Raw genomic sequence first — 17,267 nt, forward strand, 5'->3', positions numbered from 1 at the left:
TAGCCTAACGTGAAATTCATTGAGCCTAACATAAAATTCACCAAGCCAAACATGAAATTCACGATATTAACATCTTCTATAGTGATTAACTACATGGGTTTAAAGTTTTCAAGTTTGAGTTGAGAAGAATGTCGGAGCAGCTTAATTGAACTAAAACTTAATATTTATAGTAAAAAAGAAAATAAAATAGGCTTTTGCCCATCGATCTAATGGAATCTTACAAATCTGATAGGTTGGTTGGCTAAATCAGCTTCTCCTACCTCAAAATCATTTATGATATGTCAAAAAAATTATTCCGGTTTGCAACATACGATTGTTTTAAGGTTGGACAGATAGACAGCAAAGTCGGGGTTGACCCCAACTGGACTCGGTCGACCTCATCTGTCTGGCAAACAGTCGGGGTCGACCCCGACTTACTGCCTGTCTGTCCAACCTTAAAACAGTCAAATGTTGCAAACCGGAATGAGTTTTTCGACATATCATATACGATTTTGGGGTAGGAGAAGTTGATTGACCCAACCAACCTAGTAGATTTGTGAGATTCCATCAGATTGATAGCTGAAAGCCCATTTTATTTTCGTTTTCAGTATAAATATTAAGTTATAGTTGGATGATGTAATTCACTACCATTTAAGTCTTATAACAGCCGGTTAGATATCTATGTTGACTTTATCCACTCATAATGCGCCATACGACCTATCTGGTTTAAATCGAATTGCAAGAGTACTACATAGGTTGGATGAGACACCATAGCCTAAAAAAGAGGTGGAGTATCACCATCTCTTGTCAATTTCATGTTAGGCTTGGTCAATTTCAAGTTCGGCTTGGTGAATTTCATGTTAGGCTCGGTCAATTTCAAGTTCGGCTCGTTCAAAATCATGTTAAACTTATTCAGTTTCATGTTAAGCTTGTTCAATTTCAATTTAGGTTCGGTGAATTTCATGTTCACCTCGGTCAATTTCATGATCGCCTCGGTTAATTTCAAGTTAGGGTCGACGAATTTCAAGTTAGGCTCTTTCAATTTCATGAAATGCTCGTTCGAATTCATTTTAGGACGGGGTTGAACGATCTCTCCAAATGAATGGACGGTACGGATACAAAACATACATCATAATGGGGCCCAAACAACTTCGAGCTGAATGGGGTCAACCCCTTATGGACCCCATAGACCCTGTTGCACTAGTAGTAAGTCGGGGTCGACCGGGTCCAGATGGGGTCGACCTCGACTTGTTTAGGCCCCATCATGATGTATATTTTGTATTTGGAGCGTCCATCCATTTGGAGAGATCATGCAACGAGCTTAACATGAAATTCGGGGTCCCTAACTTGAAATAGAACAGGCTTAACTTGAAATTCACCGACCTTAACATGAAATTGACCGAGGCGAACATATAATTTACCGAGCCTAAATTGAAATTGAACGAGCTTAACATGATTTTGAACGATCCGAACTTGAAATTGACCGAGCCGAACTTGAAATTGACCGAACCTAACATGAAATTGACCAAGCCTAACATGAAATTGACCAAGCATAACATGAAATTAACCGAGGTCAAGTTCACTCACTTCGTGGTCAAGTTCACTCACTTCGCGGTCAGGTCAAGTTCACTTACTTTGCGGTGAATTTCATTCACTTCGTGGTGAAGTTCACTCACTTTGCGGTGAATTTCATTTACTTAGTGGTCAAGTTCATTCACTTCGCAGTGAATTTCAATCACTTTGTGGTGAATTTCACTCACTTCGCGGTGAAGTTCACTCACTTCGTGGTCAAGTTCATTCACTTCGCGGTGAATTCACTCACTTCGCGGTAAAGTTCACTCACTTTGCGGTAAAGTTCACTCACTTCGCAGTCAAGTTCATTCACTTCGCGGTGAATTTACATGGAATGAATGGTATGGATGTGTGGACGATGGAAATCGGCGCCCACGTTGATCTGGCGATATTTTGAAGTGGATTGGTGTCCTTTAAAGGTGTGTGTAAGGGGGGGTGTGTGATGTCAGTTTGGAGTCGCCACTAGCCACTTAATCTCAGAATCCCTCAGTCGGCTAGAACCCGTGGAATACTCAAGGTTAAAGAAATCCGAAGGCTCTCCTACCTTAGATTGACTCCTGGTCTGCGATCCAGGATTCCGCGGTTACAAAGAGGGAAGGTGTTAGGCACCCTCTCTGCTTGTACAAATGTACAATATCTACTTAGTGTGGTAAGAAATCTCAAGGGATGAATGATATGGTTGGATTAGGACTAGGCACACACGGATTTTTGATGCAGCAAGATCTGAGATTTCGGCAAGCCACGGAGCATACGTCCAATGATGTGTCTAGAGGGTGGATGTGATGATGCTTATGCAAAAAGGTAAAGAAAAGTGGACTAGATCATTAGAAATTTCTGATGTGACAGGATCCGATGTACGACAAGTCACAGAGCATACGTTCACTAGAGATCTAGAGAAACAGGGGGTTGAGAAGGGAATAGATGTCATGATGAATGCTTGTATGTAAAATGAAAAGATCTTTGCCTTGAACTTGAATAGGCTAAGACATAGGTTGCACCATGATCAATCTGGGCTAGACTTGGGGTTCGAGATGGTTGGAAGGAGGTTAAGGGGTAGCTGAAAAATCTGAACTTTGAGGCTTGAAAGCTCCTTCTCACCCTCACTCTCTTCCTTTCTCTCTCTCACTTGGATTTTTAGGAATGGGAAGTGTTTCTCTCAAATGTGAAGAGCAGAGGGCTATTTATAGCATTCTCCAATGACAATGTGGTTAGTATTGGGTTTGAGAGGGGTAAATGCTGACATGGCAACTTGGGATTGGTTGAGGGGAGAGGAATACCACGTGACGTACTCTCATTGGCTCTTAGAGGTTGGTAGGATGGTAAAAATGGTAAATAGGGTGACCTACAGGGGTAAATCCATTTGAAAGTTGACTTTAGCTTGGTAGGATGGTAAATAGAGTGAACTACATGAGTAATTTCATATGAAAGTTGACTTTTGGCTTAGTAGGATGGTAAATAGGGTGAACTAAAGGGGTAATTTCATATGAAAGTTGACTTTTGGCTTGGGTGATGGTTTAGGGTTTAAGCTGGGGTTAGGCTGGGTTTAGGGTTTAGGCTGTTTAAGGTTAAGGCTAGGGTTTGGGTTAGGGTTAGGGTTAGGCTAGTTTTGGTTTACGGTTGGGATTAGGGTTTAAGCTGGGATTAGGGTTTGGTTTAGGATATGATCATGGTTCCAGGATTATCTTAGCTTTCTCAAGACACTACTAGCCTGGGTGGGGTGTCTACAAGATGCTTATTTTATATGTCTGTCGTGTTGCAATAACTTGTAGAGGAAACTAGTTTTCAGTTTGGATAGTGGGCCCCATTAGCCAGTGACCCATATCATTGATTTGTTGGGCTCTGTGGCGGATGAAACATGCCGATAAGATCTTCCAGATGGGAAGATTATAGCCACCAATCTCTTGCCTTCTCTCAGTTGAATATGGACTAGTGTTGTATTAACTAGCTATTTGCAGGCCAAAGATAAAAAAAGATTAGGATGGTCTAATAGAGGATATTTTTGGCCATTTTGGATCCCCAATGGTAGCTCCCATCCAATTAACGTTCTGGATCAACCACTGTGGGCCCCACTTGTCCAATTTGAAAATCTGGGTGTTTCTCATCCCACCACCACACCGGTGACAAAATTCAGAAAGAAGAACCTAGGTCCCAATCCAGAACTGAGATGATGAATATAGATTACATTATCACTTTAATGTATTTTTATGTAGGTGGGTAGGGAAGGATGTGGGTGGATGAGTAATAACAAAGGAGCATGAGGATCCCACACAAACATTAAGATCCATGACTTAATTGCTCGGCCCCATGTAGCATGGCGGCCTCTGATGAGGGCACGTGACACATCATCAGGCAGCTGTGGTACTACCGCTGAACCGGCGGTACTACCCTCACCTGTTGGACAGTCCGGGCAGCACTATCGTCGGACTGGTGGTAGTACCGCCATGAAAGGAATGGAAATGGAGATTTTTGGGGTCACACTAGTTTTGTGGGTCTTATCATGAGGTATGTGTTATATCCAAACCGTCCATCCATTTGGTAAGCTCGTATTAAGGCTTGAGACTAAAAATAACACAGATCTAACTATCAAGTGGACCACACTGTAAAAAGCAGCGGGGGATTGAATGTCTACCATTAAAACCCTTTTAGGGGTCACAACAGTTTTGGATCAATATGAAATTTGTTTTTCCTCTTCATCTAGGTCTTTATGAGCTTATGAATAAATTGGATGGAAAATAAACGTTATGGTTGGCCCTACGAAAATTTTAACAGTGAAAATCAATATCCCCGTTGCTATTTGTGGTGTGGTCCAGTTGATCTTTGGATATGATTCTTTTTTTTTTTTTGGATAATGCTCTAAAATGATCTTGAAATATGGATGAACGTTATAGATATAATAAATACATAACTGTGGGGCCCATGTAACTTTGATCTCTTTTGAATCGTTCGTACAACTTGGAGCTCGAGTAGCGTCAACGCTCGTCTTCACAAACTAGTCAATCCGCTTTCGAAAGGAATGGCAGGGGTATTTTTAGAGCTGGGCATCGGACCAAGTCAGATCGGATTGGGTCCAACTCGACTCGGTCCGAAATGTGCGGGGCCTGACTCAAACTCGATCCGATCTGGGACTGAGTCCGGGTCATCTGACTCGAACCGATTCAAACCCTTGTTGGCCTGAACTGATCCGAGTCCGACTTGGTCAGGAAAACCGAGTCGGATCGGATTGGGCAAGGTTTAGATCAGTCCATTTCTTTCAACGGTGTGGAAATCATTATTCCCACTGTTTCCTATGGTGTGATCTACTTGATCATTAGATATACTTAAAACTTAGTATCAACCCCTAAAATGATCTGGAAAAACTGATGGACGGTGTGGATAAACCAAAAAAAATTCAAGGTAGGCCCCACATTGTTTACTAAAAGGAAGCGGATTGGCTAGTGTACCTCACTCACACCAGCTATATAGCTGCTGTAGGTACGTGTCGTGCGAAGACGAGAACTGACGCTACTCGAGCTCCGAGTTGTACGAACGGTTCAAAGGAGATCAAAGTTACATGGGCCCTACAATGATGTATTTATTATATCTACACCGTTCATCTATTTTTAGAGATCATTTTAGAGTATTATCCAAAAAATGAATCATATCCAAAGATCATCTGGACCACACCACAAATAGTAGCGGAGATAATGATTTTCACCGTTGAAAAATTTGTAGGGCCCACCATAACATTTATTTTCCATCCAATCTGTTCATAAGTTCACAAAGGCCTGAATTAAGAGGAAAAACAAATTTCATATTGATCCAAAACTTTTGTGACCCCAAAAAGGGTTTCAATGGTAAACGTTCAATTCTCCACTGCCTTTTGCAGTGTGGTCCACTTGATTGTTAGATCTATCTTATTTTTTGTCTCAAGCCTTAAGACGAGCTCGTCAAATGGATGGACGGTTTGGATATAACACATACCTCGTGTTACCCATAGGACTTGCCGTCGTGAATAAAGAAAGAAGTTTTGTAATTTTTTATTTAATTTATATATTTTCTTGCTGTCGTGAATACAGAGCTTGCTGTCACGATCACTGCCATCAAGTACTTGCCTTGGGGAGCGGATTGGCTACTCCCCTGCCACCAGCTTTGTGGCTGGTGGTCGGTGCTCTGTGGTCCCACCATGATGTATGTGTTTCATCCATTTCGTTCATCCATTTTAAAAGATAATGTTACGTGTTGATTCAAAAAATGAGAGGAATCTAAATCTCAGGTGGACCACACCACATGAAAACAATAGCGATTGAATATCCACCATTAAAATCCTCCTAAGGCCCACTATACTATTTATTTAACATCCAATCTGTTGGTTAGGTCATATGGTCCCAAATGAAGAGAAAAAACAAAGATCAGCTTGATCCAAAACTTTTATGGCTCCCAAAATATTTTTAATGGTTGACCCTCATTCAACACTGTTTCGTGTAATGTGGTCCACTTGAGATTTGGATATACCTCATTTTTGGACTCATACCGTAAAATGATCTGTAAAAATAGATGGACGACATGGATGAAACACATACATCATGGTGGGGCCCACATAGCACTGACCATCAGCCATTGGCTGGTGACGAGTAGCCAATCAGTTTCCCTTGCCTTGCATATCAAGCAACCTTCGCCTCCCTCTCTCTCTCTCTCCCTCTCCCATCAGGAAGCGGATTGGCTACTCCCCCTTACACCAGCCCCGGAGCTGGTGGTCAGTGCTCTGTGGGCCCATCATGATGTATTTGTTTCATCCATTCCGTTCATCTATTTTTCTAGATCAATTTATGGTAAGATACAAAAAATGAGATATATCCCATTCTCAAGTGAACCACATTGTACGAAACAGTGTTGAATGAACTTCGACTGTTAAAAACTTTTTGGAGGCCATAAAAGTATTGGATCAAGTTGATATTTGTTTTCTCCCTTCATCTGGGTCTTTATGACCTAATCAACGGATTGGATGTCAAATAAACAGTACATCGAGCTTTAGGAGGATTTAAATGATGGATATCCAATCACTATTGTTTTCCTGTGGTGTGATCCACTTGAGATTTATATCCCTCCCATTTTTGGTATAAAGACATAAAATGATATTTAAAAATGGATGAAAGGAATGGATGAAACACATACATCATGGTGGGGCCCACAGAGCACCGACCACCAGCTCCGGGGCTGGTGTCAGGGGGAGTAGCCAATCCGTTTCCCTCCCATCAAGTACTTGCCTTGTATATCAAGCAACCTTCACCTCTATATCACTCTCTTTTTATAACTCTGGTAAAACTCATGTGAGTTCTTAAATCTCATCTGAGTTCTTATCAACTCCGCCTTTTTCCATTTTTATCTATATTTCTTATTTCTAAAAAATTACAAAAATCCCATTCCCTTTCTAATGCCCGATACAAATTTCTCTCTATCTTTCTATCTCAAATGATACGTTCTTTTATTTATATATAAAATAAAATAAAATAAAATACATACCATGTAGGGCCTAGATCTGATTGGTCCGGATCGGATCGGACCAATCCGATCCGGATTAACATTGATCTGAGTCCGATCTGATAAACCGTCGGATCTGCCTGATCCTACCCGAACCGCATAGATCCATGCCGTCGGGTCAGATCTGGTCGGATCCACCGCATTGGATCAGACATGCCCAGCTCGTATTTTGGTCAGGTAAAAGTAGGCCCCTACACCAGAGGCTTAAAAGTGAGTCGTAAGGTGGGAAAAAACTCTCGATTAAATTCCGGGAGATGGTACAGTACAGAGCCGAACCGTCATATGGTAGCGCCATCTCTCTAAAATACACGTGGCAGTGTCGGATGTCGATCGGGACCGTTTATCTAAGTAGGCCTCATTACGTAGTTAGAAATCACTTTACTGTGGCCATAACTGTTTTTTTTTTTTTTTTCAATTCCCACTGCAGCTGCTTTATTAGCCACCGTTCAGATGTCTGGGATCAGCAGATATAAGTGCATGTCGAGTAATTTTCTATCTATGGTCGGGCCCACTTGATGGACAGTGCTACTAAACGGTCCTTGCTTTTGGCTAAAATTGACGGGAGCGGATTGCTTGTGATCCGGGCACAGAGATGTGTGGGGTCCACATAGATGTCGGTTACAAATCCACTCCGTCCATCTGTTTTTAAAGACAACAATAGAACAAGATTTTAAAAATCAGGCAGATCCAAAACTCAGGTGGACCACACCAACAAAACAGTGGGAACAGCGACATCCACCCGTTGAAACTTCCTGGAGCTGACCATGATATTTATATTCAATCTAAACCGTTCATAGAATTATTAACACTCATATAAACGGTAGGAACAAATATCATCCTGATATAAAACTTCTATCACTGCCAGGCGTTCAATTCCCTTTTTTAGTGTGGTATAGCTCATATGAGTTTTGGATCTTCCTGATTTGCACATTCCTGTCAAATTGTGATCTTTCAAAACAAATGAACGGAGTGAAGTTGTCACAGAAATCTCTCTAGGCCCCACAAAGCTCGGGGCACATAGATACTATCCGCTCCCAAAATTGACTTGACGAGAACCTCAGAGTGGGTATGGCACGGGGCCTTTAAAGATCTTACCGTTGGCGAGACCTTATGTGATGTTACTCGGGTAACACGTTAGCGGCTGATTCCCTTACCTTGGAGCCCACCTTGATTTATGTGTTGCAAAATGGCATTCATCAGTTTTTCCATTCATTTTAGAGCATGTTTCCAAAATAAAGCAGATCCAACTCTCAAGTAGACCACATCACAGGAAACAGTTGACATTGAAAACCCACCGTTAAAAACTTCCCAAGGCCTACCGTTATGCTTATTACCATCTAACTTGTTGATAAGGTAACACAGACGTGGATGAAGGGAAAACACAAATATCATCTTCATCTAAAACTTTTGTGGCCATTTTGTACGGTCGCGAGGCCATACACGGCCACATGTGGCCATGCGTGGCCACACAAGGCCACACACAGCCATGCGAGGGGCACACACGGCCACATGTGGCCACACGCGGCGATGCATGGCCATGCGTGGGGCACACAATGCCAAGCCAAGCAAGGCCATGCGTATCTCATCTGTGCATTCAATCCTTACTATAAGGTCCACTTGATATTTGGATTTGCCTCATTTTTGCGAACATGTCCGTAAATGAACCGTAAAAACTGATGTATAACACATACATCAAGGTGGGTCCCATGACGAGTAAAACACCCACTAATATATTATTCGGGTGAACCTAATCCGCTACCGGATACTATGACATGCATTCCAAATTTTCAGTTGCTTGTTCTATTAAAGGAGGTCTTCGTTATCACCCAGGCTATTCATCAAGTATTGTGGACAACCAAGATGCCATATAAAAAAAATAATCATGGGGTATGATCACAATAAAAATTTAATTATTAATTTTTACCCTCAATCTTTTCAAGCCATAACTCCATGGCCCTACCATGATATGTGTTATATATATGCTGTCCATTTATTTTTTAAGATCATTTTAGGACATGAGCCTAAAAATGAGGCAGATCCAAAGCTCAAGTGGACTGAGCTCAGCCTGTCGACCGGGCTTGGGCATTGGATCCATGGCCAGATTGATTTTCCTAGATGAGCTTGGGCTCAAGTATTTTAGCTAAGCTCCGCTTGAACCCACCTGACTTCATGAGTACATGTGTTATATCCTGCAAATATGCTACTCCAATCCTCACGTAGGTAATCCACGAATCTTGAATGCATACCATTGGTTTCATTCCTCTAAAATGTCCTTATGCATGTGTTCCAATGCATCTATTGGGAACATTCAAGTGGGTGATTGGGATTTTATCAAGTTTGGGCTGGTTTGGTCAGGTCAGACGCAGGCCAACCATTTTTTCTGACCAGGCTACAGCATGTTGTGTTGGGCCTATGCAGGTATTGGGTCATGCTTGGGCCTTCGGTCTTTAAGTTTTGGCCCATTGCCCTCCCTATCTCCTATCCTTCCAAAAATTAACGAGTCATGTTCAACAAAAAGAAGCCACATTGGATGACAAGGATCATGCAATTTTGAGCATTTTTATTGTAGTTCAACGGTCAGGATCACAAGTGTTGATTGGTTGCCATTTGGAGTGATAGAAACCATTTTTTTAGAAAGGTGCTAGTATTTGGAAATGCATGGAAAGGGGATTCCACATTAAGTGGCTTACATTTGCAGATGGGCACTTGTTTGGATGTTGGTTAAACAGTTGCACCAGTGACGTGGGTGGAACCCTGACCATGCGGCCCACCTCGGTGTCTAACTACCCATCCATCTGTTTTGTCAACTCATTTTAGGGCATAATCCAAAAAATGAAACAGATACAAATTTCAAGTAGACCACACCACAGGAAATATTGCCGAATGACTATTAAAAACATTTTGTGGGCTACAAAAGTTATAAATCAAACGGATATTTGTTTTTTTACCCTTGTCTAGGTCTAATCAACTTGGCAAATAAACATTACAGTGGGCATTCAATGACCACCGTTTCCTGTGGTGCAGTCCATTTGAGATTTTTCTCTCTTCGTTTTTGATCTCATGCCACAAAATGGGTGGATGATGTAGATATACAACACATGGACTGAGGCAGGTCCCACGGTCAGGGTACCACCCACATCGCTGGTTCGAGGGCTCACAGCTAAGTTGCGTCCCTGTTAAATAGTTTTTATGGAAATGGAATCCATAACTACATGCAAACTGTTGGATTTGGAATTTCTCCGGAAGAGCTTGCTTGGAAACCCCCAAGCTAGTTTCACTTCTTGCCAACGGTCATATTTTCAAATTCCATGTCAGTGAATATGTGAATTCTAAACATTCCCAAGTACTCAAACATGACAAATGGAATCTCTTACTCAGGGAAACAAAATCTTCAGGCTCCTCTAAACCTCGCATCCAAACGATCCTCCAGGAAGAAATCCCTTCCGTCCAAATTCCATTTCAAGGTTCAACTGGAACTATGTTGCGCTACTGTAAGCATAGGTTTTTAACATATATTGTTGTTTGGACATTGTTTTCTGCACTAGGCGGCAGGCGTGCCAGAGTTGAAATTGCGGCTTCAATTCGAACCGAACAATAATGACCCCGAGCACCAAGATAGGTAGACACGTGGTGTATAAACGAGATCCAAACAGATTGATTGCCTATTCAGTCACTTGCTTAATGTGTAAAATCGAATCGGGCAATATTCAGAGGGTGGGGTTCGTCCTCTGATGATGGGTTGTACATTCGCCTCTGGTATGAAAGGACTTTTCAATATAGACAAAATGGAATGGAAAAGAGATTCTCACATTCGGTCGCGAAGAACAGTTGCGGAACACTCTTTCGATTGAAGAACTGAGTCCAATGTACGAGCGTAAACTAAAATTATAGCTAAAGATTATCAGCTACTCGGATACCGCTACGAATTACACTACGGAACGTAAAACAACATGCTTCAAAAGTAAAGATTACACTATAAAAATGTAATTTGCTCAACAAGGTAAGTAAAATATTACACTATGAAATGTAAATTGACAAGATAATTGAAAGATTGGTTTGTTTGGATTAGTATGAGACGATTTTCCTTCTTGCATTCATCTTCTATTTATAGCTTTGATCCAGCCATTCCGGATCCTTCTTATGTCCCGACAGTTACCATAACCATTTTCCATTACTACTCTCTGGATGCTTCCCCACGTTCTTTATTTCATTTGCTTCTTCTCTTGCCACCTGTCTTGTAACCATTCGAGCACGATCATTTCTCCATCGGCCACTCAAGTAGTACACAACACCACCTTATACGTCCTGGCTACGCTTATCGAGAAATCTCATCCGTACATATTTGCAGCTTTTCAAATACCCCATGCGGATCCGTACAAATCACACATAACTCCATCTGATTGGTCGTGACAAGGTATTGCGATAATGGGGATGAACAATTATTAATGAAAGTATGCTTTCTCTTTCCCAAGGGTCAACGGTGTTAACAACCAGTGCTTGAAATCATGCGGACAAAGCTCCTTGGCAATTTCGTGGGAGATTTTCAAATTTTAAGGTTTTCCTCATGATATTATTGGGAAAATCTTGCCAGCATTTAAATATTTATTTTAAATTATAAACTAGATTATATAAAGAGAGAGGGAGGGAGGGAGTACTGTTCAGGTGAATGACCAAACATAGCCAAACCAAAGAAATTGGAGCGACGGAGGGAGGAGAGATTGTACTGTTCAGGTGAACGACCAAACATAGCCAAACCAAATAAATTCTCTCATTAAAACACAAATAAGGATGGTGATCATGGGTTGGGTCTTCAATCAAGATCGTATATGCAAGATGGATGTTGAGAAGCGGCAGAAAGTGAACTGTTTAGCAGGTAGATTTCATACATAGCCTGTTAATCAGCTTTGGGTTAATCAACATCATGCATGGCAAACATTCAGAATTTATGCACGTGAACTTTTTGGCAGACTATGTTCATCAAAATAGCTAGCTTCCATGTGAATCAGTAGAACAATGTTGCCTGGTAGTGATTTGCGGGGCCAGTCCCAGCCCCAATGGACGGTTGATGTTAGGCAGGCAGTTGGCCATTAAACATTTCTTTTAAAGGTAACACTACCAGGGATTGAACCCTGGATCACTCACACACACTACATTGTGTCTACCTGTAATTATGTAAGCAACAAACAACAAGATTGGAAATAGAAGTCAAGCTATATCATTTAGTATTTAGAATTCATTATGTCTTGCTAGGGGAACATGTTAAGACTGTATACTCAACAACTTAAGTCCTACAACAGAAGAAACGGCTTCAAATTCAAAACATTACCTTGAACTTGTCAAACACAAATGACCCCTGTTGTAGGGAAATCCGAACTGGTCCCTCACACGGGAAGAATGACAGTCTAACTACAAGCGATGTGCCTCAGAGCTGGGGTAACCAAAGGTCCAAACAAAAGGGCCAGCAACGGATCTCCGAGCCGAGCTGTCAAAGCACAAGGCTCGGATATATGATGAGCGATTCTTCTGAGGTAGAGACTAGCCCCTGGGCTGAGCTATCCGAGGACAGACCCTTAAAGGAAGGAGCTCGAGCATTGAGTTCCCTAGCTCCCTGAGCTGACCACCTCCAGAGCGGTATGCGTAGCCTAGAGGAGATTACACTCCATACCTGGAAGAAGAGAGCCTGGCCTGATCTCGGCCGAAGATTACGCCGACCGAAGCGGGCTCGATGATATCTTCGGAGGTAGTTTCCCATCAGAACAAGGACTCTCCAGTGCATCTTATTAAGACATGACAGTTCCAGAACTGCCCGAGGACTATATATACGAATACCCCAAACAAAGAGAGGTAGGCTCAAAACCTCAACCTTCATCTTTGATCAGAATCTATGAGCCTAACTTAGGCATCAGAGGGTCCACAGCTGGCCACCGGCACCCCCCCGTTGTCAACAACATCCCTTGTCCTATGCAGATCTATCAGAGGGCGTGCTTCCACATTGATTGTATCTGATGGCCAAAATCCGGTGATAACAACCCCTTTCAGTACCCTTCTTCTCACCCACTCTAGAAACTACAACTTCTGCAACTTTATTCTATTATGCTCCCAAAATCCAGCCCAACCAAGGGTTGAGCTCCCAAATTCAAATACATATCAACAAGACCAAAGCAATGAGTTCAAAGAAAATGAGAGGTGGGAGGTATGCATCATTGACATCTACCAAAGAATGAAGCTCTAAAAGTCAGCTACTTCCCTTTAGAAGTAGAGTTATATCCTTTTTTTTTAACACCCACCCACCCACCCTACATGGGTACTCGAACCCATGACTTCAGTGTTGAAGCGTAGTGTGTCTACCACCGAGCCATGCATTGAGACCCGAAGTAGAGTTATATATGATCTGTAAGAAAAGCCTTAATCACCGGACATAATAATGGGTTTCGAAAGAAGCAAATGTTACCTCATTCTTGCCTTCACCATTACAAAGTTTCCAATTCACTACTAACAAAAGGCTTCTGTCCACCCCCACAATGATAGCACAAAAATAAATAAATAAATAAAAAGGCCTTACTGTGACCACCTGCAAAGAATCAATTGCATGCTTTCAAATTTCATCAGCCAAAAATTTCCTCCGAGTCATTGCCTAGCTGAGAACCAACAAAGTCTACTACAGGATTTGAGCAACATCTGCCACAGATAACGGTGATTAATTCATCCATGACAAAATCCCTAATAACTCTCAAGATTCTCCTCTATGTCATCAAAGCCTACCAACTTCTGCAGGCAATATTTTAAGCCCCATTAGATTCCCACAATAGTACAATGAAAGGAAGCCTCACTGCCTGTTGATGGCCAGATGCCTTTTTATGTCCTCACACCATACCTTCTCATCTGGCCATAACCTAATTAAGCTCTCAGTCTACCATAGGACCCAAGCTACGCACCTTAGAAATCCATCTTTAAATAGTCATGCTTGAAAGGTTTTAAATGCTTATGTTTCTATTTTTCCGTTTCAGAACAACAAAAAGGTAAAAGACAACTTAAGATCAAAAGAGAGAAGATTTATGTATTGGCTCATGCAATTTTCAGCAATCTATGTATTTTGAAAGATTTGCCAAACACCATGTTCAGCAATTTATGTATTGGCTGTCGAACATTTGCCAAACAATCATGAGAAGGAACATGGTACCATGGAGCTGGAAGAACCAGAGTGGCAAAGCCATCCCACGGCAGCACAGCATGGCATTGTTCAAAACATGATCCTAAAACTTGGTTGGTCAACTTGAAACTCAGCGGAGTCAACTCAACTAGGTCAGATTTCAAGCCGAGTTTCCTCCAATGTATTCTTTTGAGATATGCATCCACCTCATTCTTCCATCTCATAAGAGTTCTTGTTTCCAATCAGACTGATGAAGTGCCAGGACTCAAAAAGCCAACCCAAATAGGTGGGATAATAAAAGCTATGCTATGTGGTAATGATGACGACAGCATGAATATGTAAAACATGGACAATAGATGGAATCCTTCAAAAAAAGTATCTAAGCATTCATGCTGATTGAGGTTAAGGGTAGCTAACCAGCAACATGAATAGCATGCGTTGAGAGGCCACCAAAATGAAACTTTTTACCAAAAATATTACAACAATGCCCGCTTCTGCTCAGTGTTAATTCAACAAATTGCTCAATGAGCAGTGATATCAAAACTTAAATGGTTTTAAGACTCCGACGAGTCTGCTGAGTCAGTTGGAGCTGATCCGGTTCAATACCACAAGTCACCTCCCTGAGTAACCCCTGACTTAGGTGAGTCATCTGGATTCAGCCTGACATGGGTGTGTCCTGACTCGAATCAGGTACGAACGAGTCAGTTTGAGTCGCTGAGTCTCTTAACCATGACAACTAATGAATGAGAAATGAAGGTACACATCAAGAAGGGTGTCCTCAATGCGACATACAACAATCAGAGAATGCATTTCAACCATTTGACTCAAAATCAGGCAATGGGGTGAAGCAATTACCTATATGATGTTCATTGCTCATTTCTTTATAGTCAAAACACTCGCTTGCCAATACTGCCATTTCTGTCATCTGAACTAAAAAGTAGGAGTCCTACGGTCGGATGATCTTCTCTCTCCCCCACTTCTTGGGTAATTCTGCCTTCCTTGTGATCTAACACCCACATTATGTCCTCCCTGCGTCTCTGTTCTTCTGGAAAACGTCCGCGGAACCTTGCCCACTGTATCATGTCTTTTTTCAGATGACCTCCCTCGTATAGAAGTTCTTGCTGCGGGCCTCGTCATCTCAATAGGTCGCTGCCCAACTCGTCTCGGAACCTTGCCCACTGTATCATGTCTTTTTTCAGATGACCTCCCTCGTATAGAAGTTCTTGCTGCGGGCCTTGTCATCTCAATAGGTCGCTGCCCAACTCGTCTCGTCTCTCTCCTACCGACTAGAATGCCCTGGCGAGGGCCCACCTCATCCTCACCATCCTCACCTTCACTTTCATCCTCAGACTCCGAATCCGAGTCTCCATACCCTTCTTCCTCACTGTCCTCTTCCCCACTCTCATCGTCACCATCGTCATAGTCATTGTCATTGTCATCATCATCTTCCTCTTCTTCGACCCATGCATTCTTATTCGAATTCGCATGTGATGATGACAGTGGGCCTGCTGCTCTCCCATCCTTCCCCTTATTCATGAGGTGAATGAACTGGTACCTCATCCCCATCAACGGATGCTTCTGCACCAACAAATCTCTCTTGTACGCCTCCCTGAGCACGACAGTGCTCGTCCTGATCTTGTTCGACACGTAAAAGATCCCCGGGTGGTCAGACAGCGCCCTTTTGAATCTTGACCGCAGACCCATTACCTCACCCAGAAGAAAAACATTCTCCTTATCCGTCTTCTTCGGTACCAAAAGATGCAGGATCTCATGCAAGACCCCAACCGCCCACTTCTCCCCAATATCGCTCTTCGGTGGGAGATGGGTCCCGTCCTCGTAAGGAGAAATGTATGGCAATCGCTGCCATTCATCCACCCATTTCTTCACCTTCTTCTCCAGATCAAAACCTCTAGAGAATTGGAGTGGGAATGCAAGTGGCATTCCCTTCTTGTATTCTCCCTTTGAGCGGGCCGCCTTCTCCATCGCCGACACGGCAAGTTCCTTGCTCCAACAGACGAGCTCCAAGGCGAGCCTATTGTCCTCGCCTGGGCGGAAAGGCGAAACCTGGAAGTAGTCAGGGAATTCAGGGAGGACGGAGCGAGCGTAATCGTCGGGAAGGCCGAGGTCCCACCGCAGGCGATCGACGGCCCAGATCGGGAGCTTCTTCTGTGGGGACAGCATCAGGAGCTTGACAAGGCGGTCAGCAGAGTCGTCGCGGGAGGATCGGACGGCAGAATCGAGATCGTCGTGGAGGTGGAGAGCATCGGGAGTGACAGCGATGCGAGGGCGGTAAGGAGGGGAGGTCGATGGTAATTCGAGGAAAATGGAGGGGTATTTTCGGATGAAATCTATAGCACGTGTGGGAAGGGAGAGCTGGGGTTTCATGTCGGAGGCGACGGAGAGGGGAAGGGAATTGGACGGCTCGGATAGGATGAGGTTGATGAGGGAGATGACAGGGATGAGGTTCTTCTCCTTCTCGACGGCGTGATCGAGGCCACGGTCTCGGATCCATCTGATTCTGGCCCCATCAAGGAACGACGCGGATTGGAGAATGAGAGAAGGGGGAGGGAGGCGATGGAGGTTTGTACGGAGAGAGGAGAGCATGTTTGAGAGAGGGAAATGGAAAGAGGGGTTTTGGGAGAAGGTTTTAGGTTGGAAGAACGGAATCGGATTGTGTACTGAGTAACTCAGTACCGTAAGGGGTACTGAATTGAGGTGGCGGCATTCTATTGGCCCTCATATGTGGGGTCGGCTTCACTCCTCCGAAATCGGATTGCGTACTGAGTTACTCAGTACGCTTTTATCGTACTGAGTAAACTCAGATAGGCCTACCGTGAATGTTTGTGTATTATCCTTGCCGTTCATCCATTTTTACAGCTCATTTTAGTCGTTGACCTGAAAAATGAAACATGCCAAAGCACAAGTGGCCACACCACAAGAAACGGTGGAAATAATGACTTCCACCGTTGACACCTTGGTAGGGCCTAAAGTGATGTTTATTTGCCATCCAACCTGTTCATAAGATTACACAAAGATGGATGAAGGGAAA

At 42.9% G+C, this 17,267-nt stretch overlaps 1 protein-coding gene across 4 annotated transcripts; it reads right to left on the reverse strand.

Annotated features, from left to right (window-relative positions):
- Window positions 1–10,883: 10,883 nt before the first annotated feature.
- Window positions 10,884–16,885, reverse strand: LOC131242681 (protein WHAT'S THIS FACTOR 9, mitochondrial). Of its 4 annotated transcripts, XR_009169688.1 has the most exons (4): window positions 15,389–16,885; window positions 15,074–15,283; window positions 13,640–13,746; window positions 12,261–13,070 (listed from the first exon to the last, which is right to left on the reverse strand). XR_009169688.1 is itself a non-coding variant. In XM_058241485.1 (2 exons), exons 1-2 carry the CDS (start codon window positions 16,820–16,822, stop codon window positions 15,149–15,151), a joined length of 1,569 nt encoding a protein of 522 aa, XP_058097468.1. In that variant the 5' UTR covers window positions 16,823–16,884; the 3' UTR covers window positions 15,008–15,148. The 4 variants fall into 4 exon arrangements, 1 of the variants encoding a protein (XP_058097468.1); XR_009169687.1 differs by lacking the exons at window positions 12,261–13,070; window positions 13,640–13,746 and adding an exon at window positions 10,884–11,298 and having other exon boundaries at window positions 15,389–16,884; XR_009169690.1 differs by lacking the exon at window positions 13,640–13,746.
- Between the last annotated feature and the right edge of the window lie 382 nt (window positions 16,886–17,267).

This window comes from Magnolia sinica, chromosome 1 (assembly GCF_029962835.1).
Source record: "Magnolia sinica isolate HGM2019 chromosome 1, MsV1, whole genome shotgun sequence".
Classification (NCBI taxonomy): domain Eukaryota; kingdom Viridiplantae; phylum Streptophyta; class Magnoliopsida; order Magnoliales; family Magnoliaceae; genus Magnolia; species Magnolia sinica.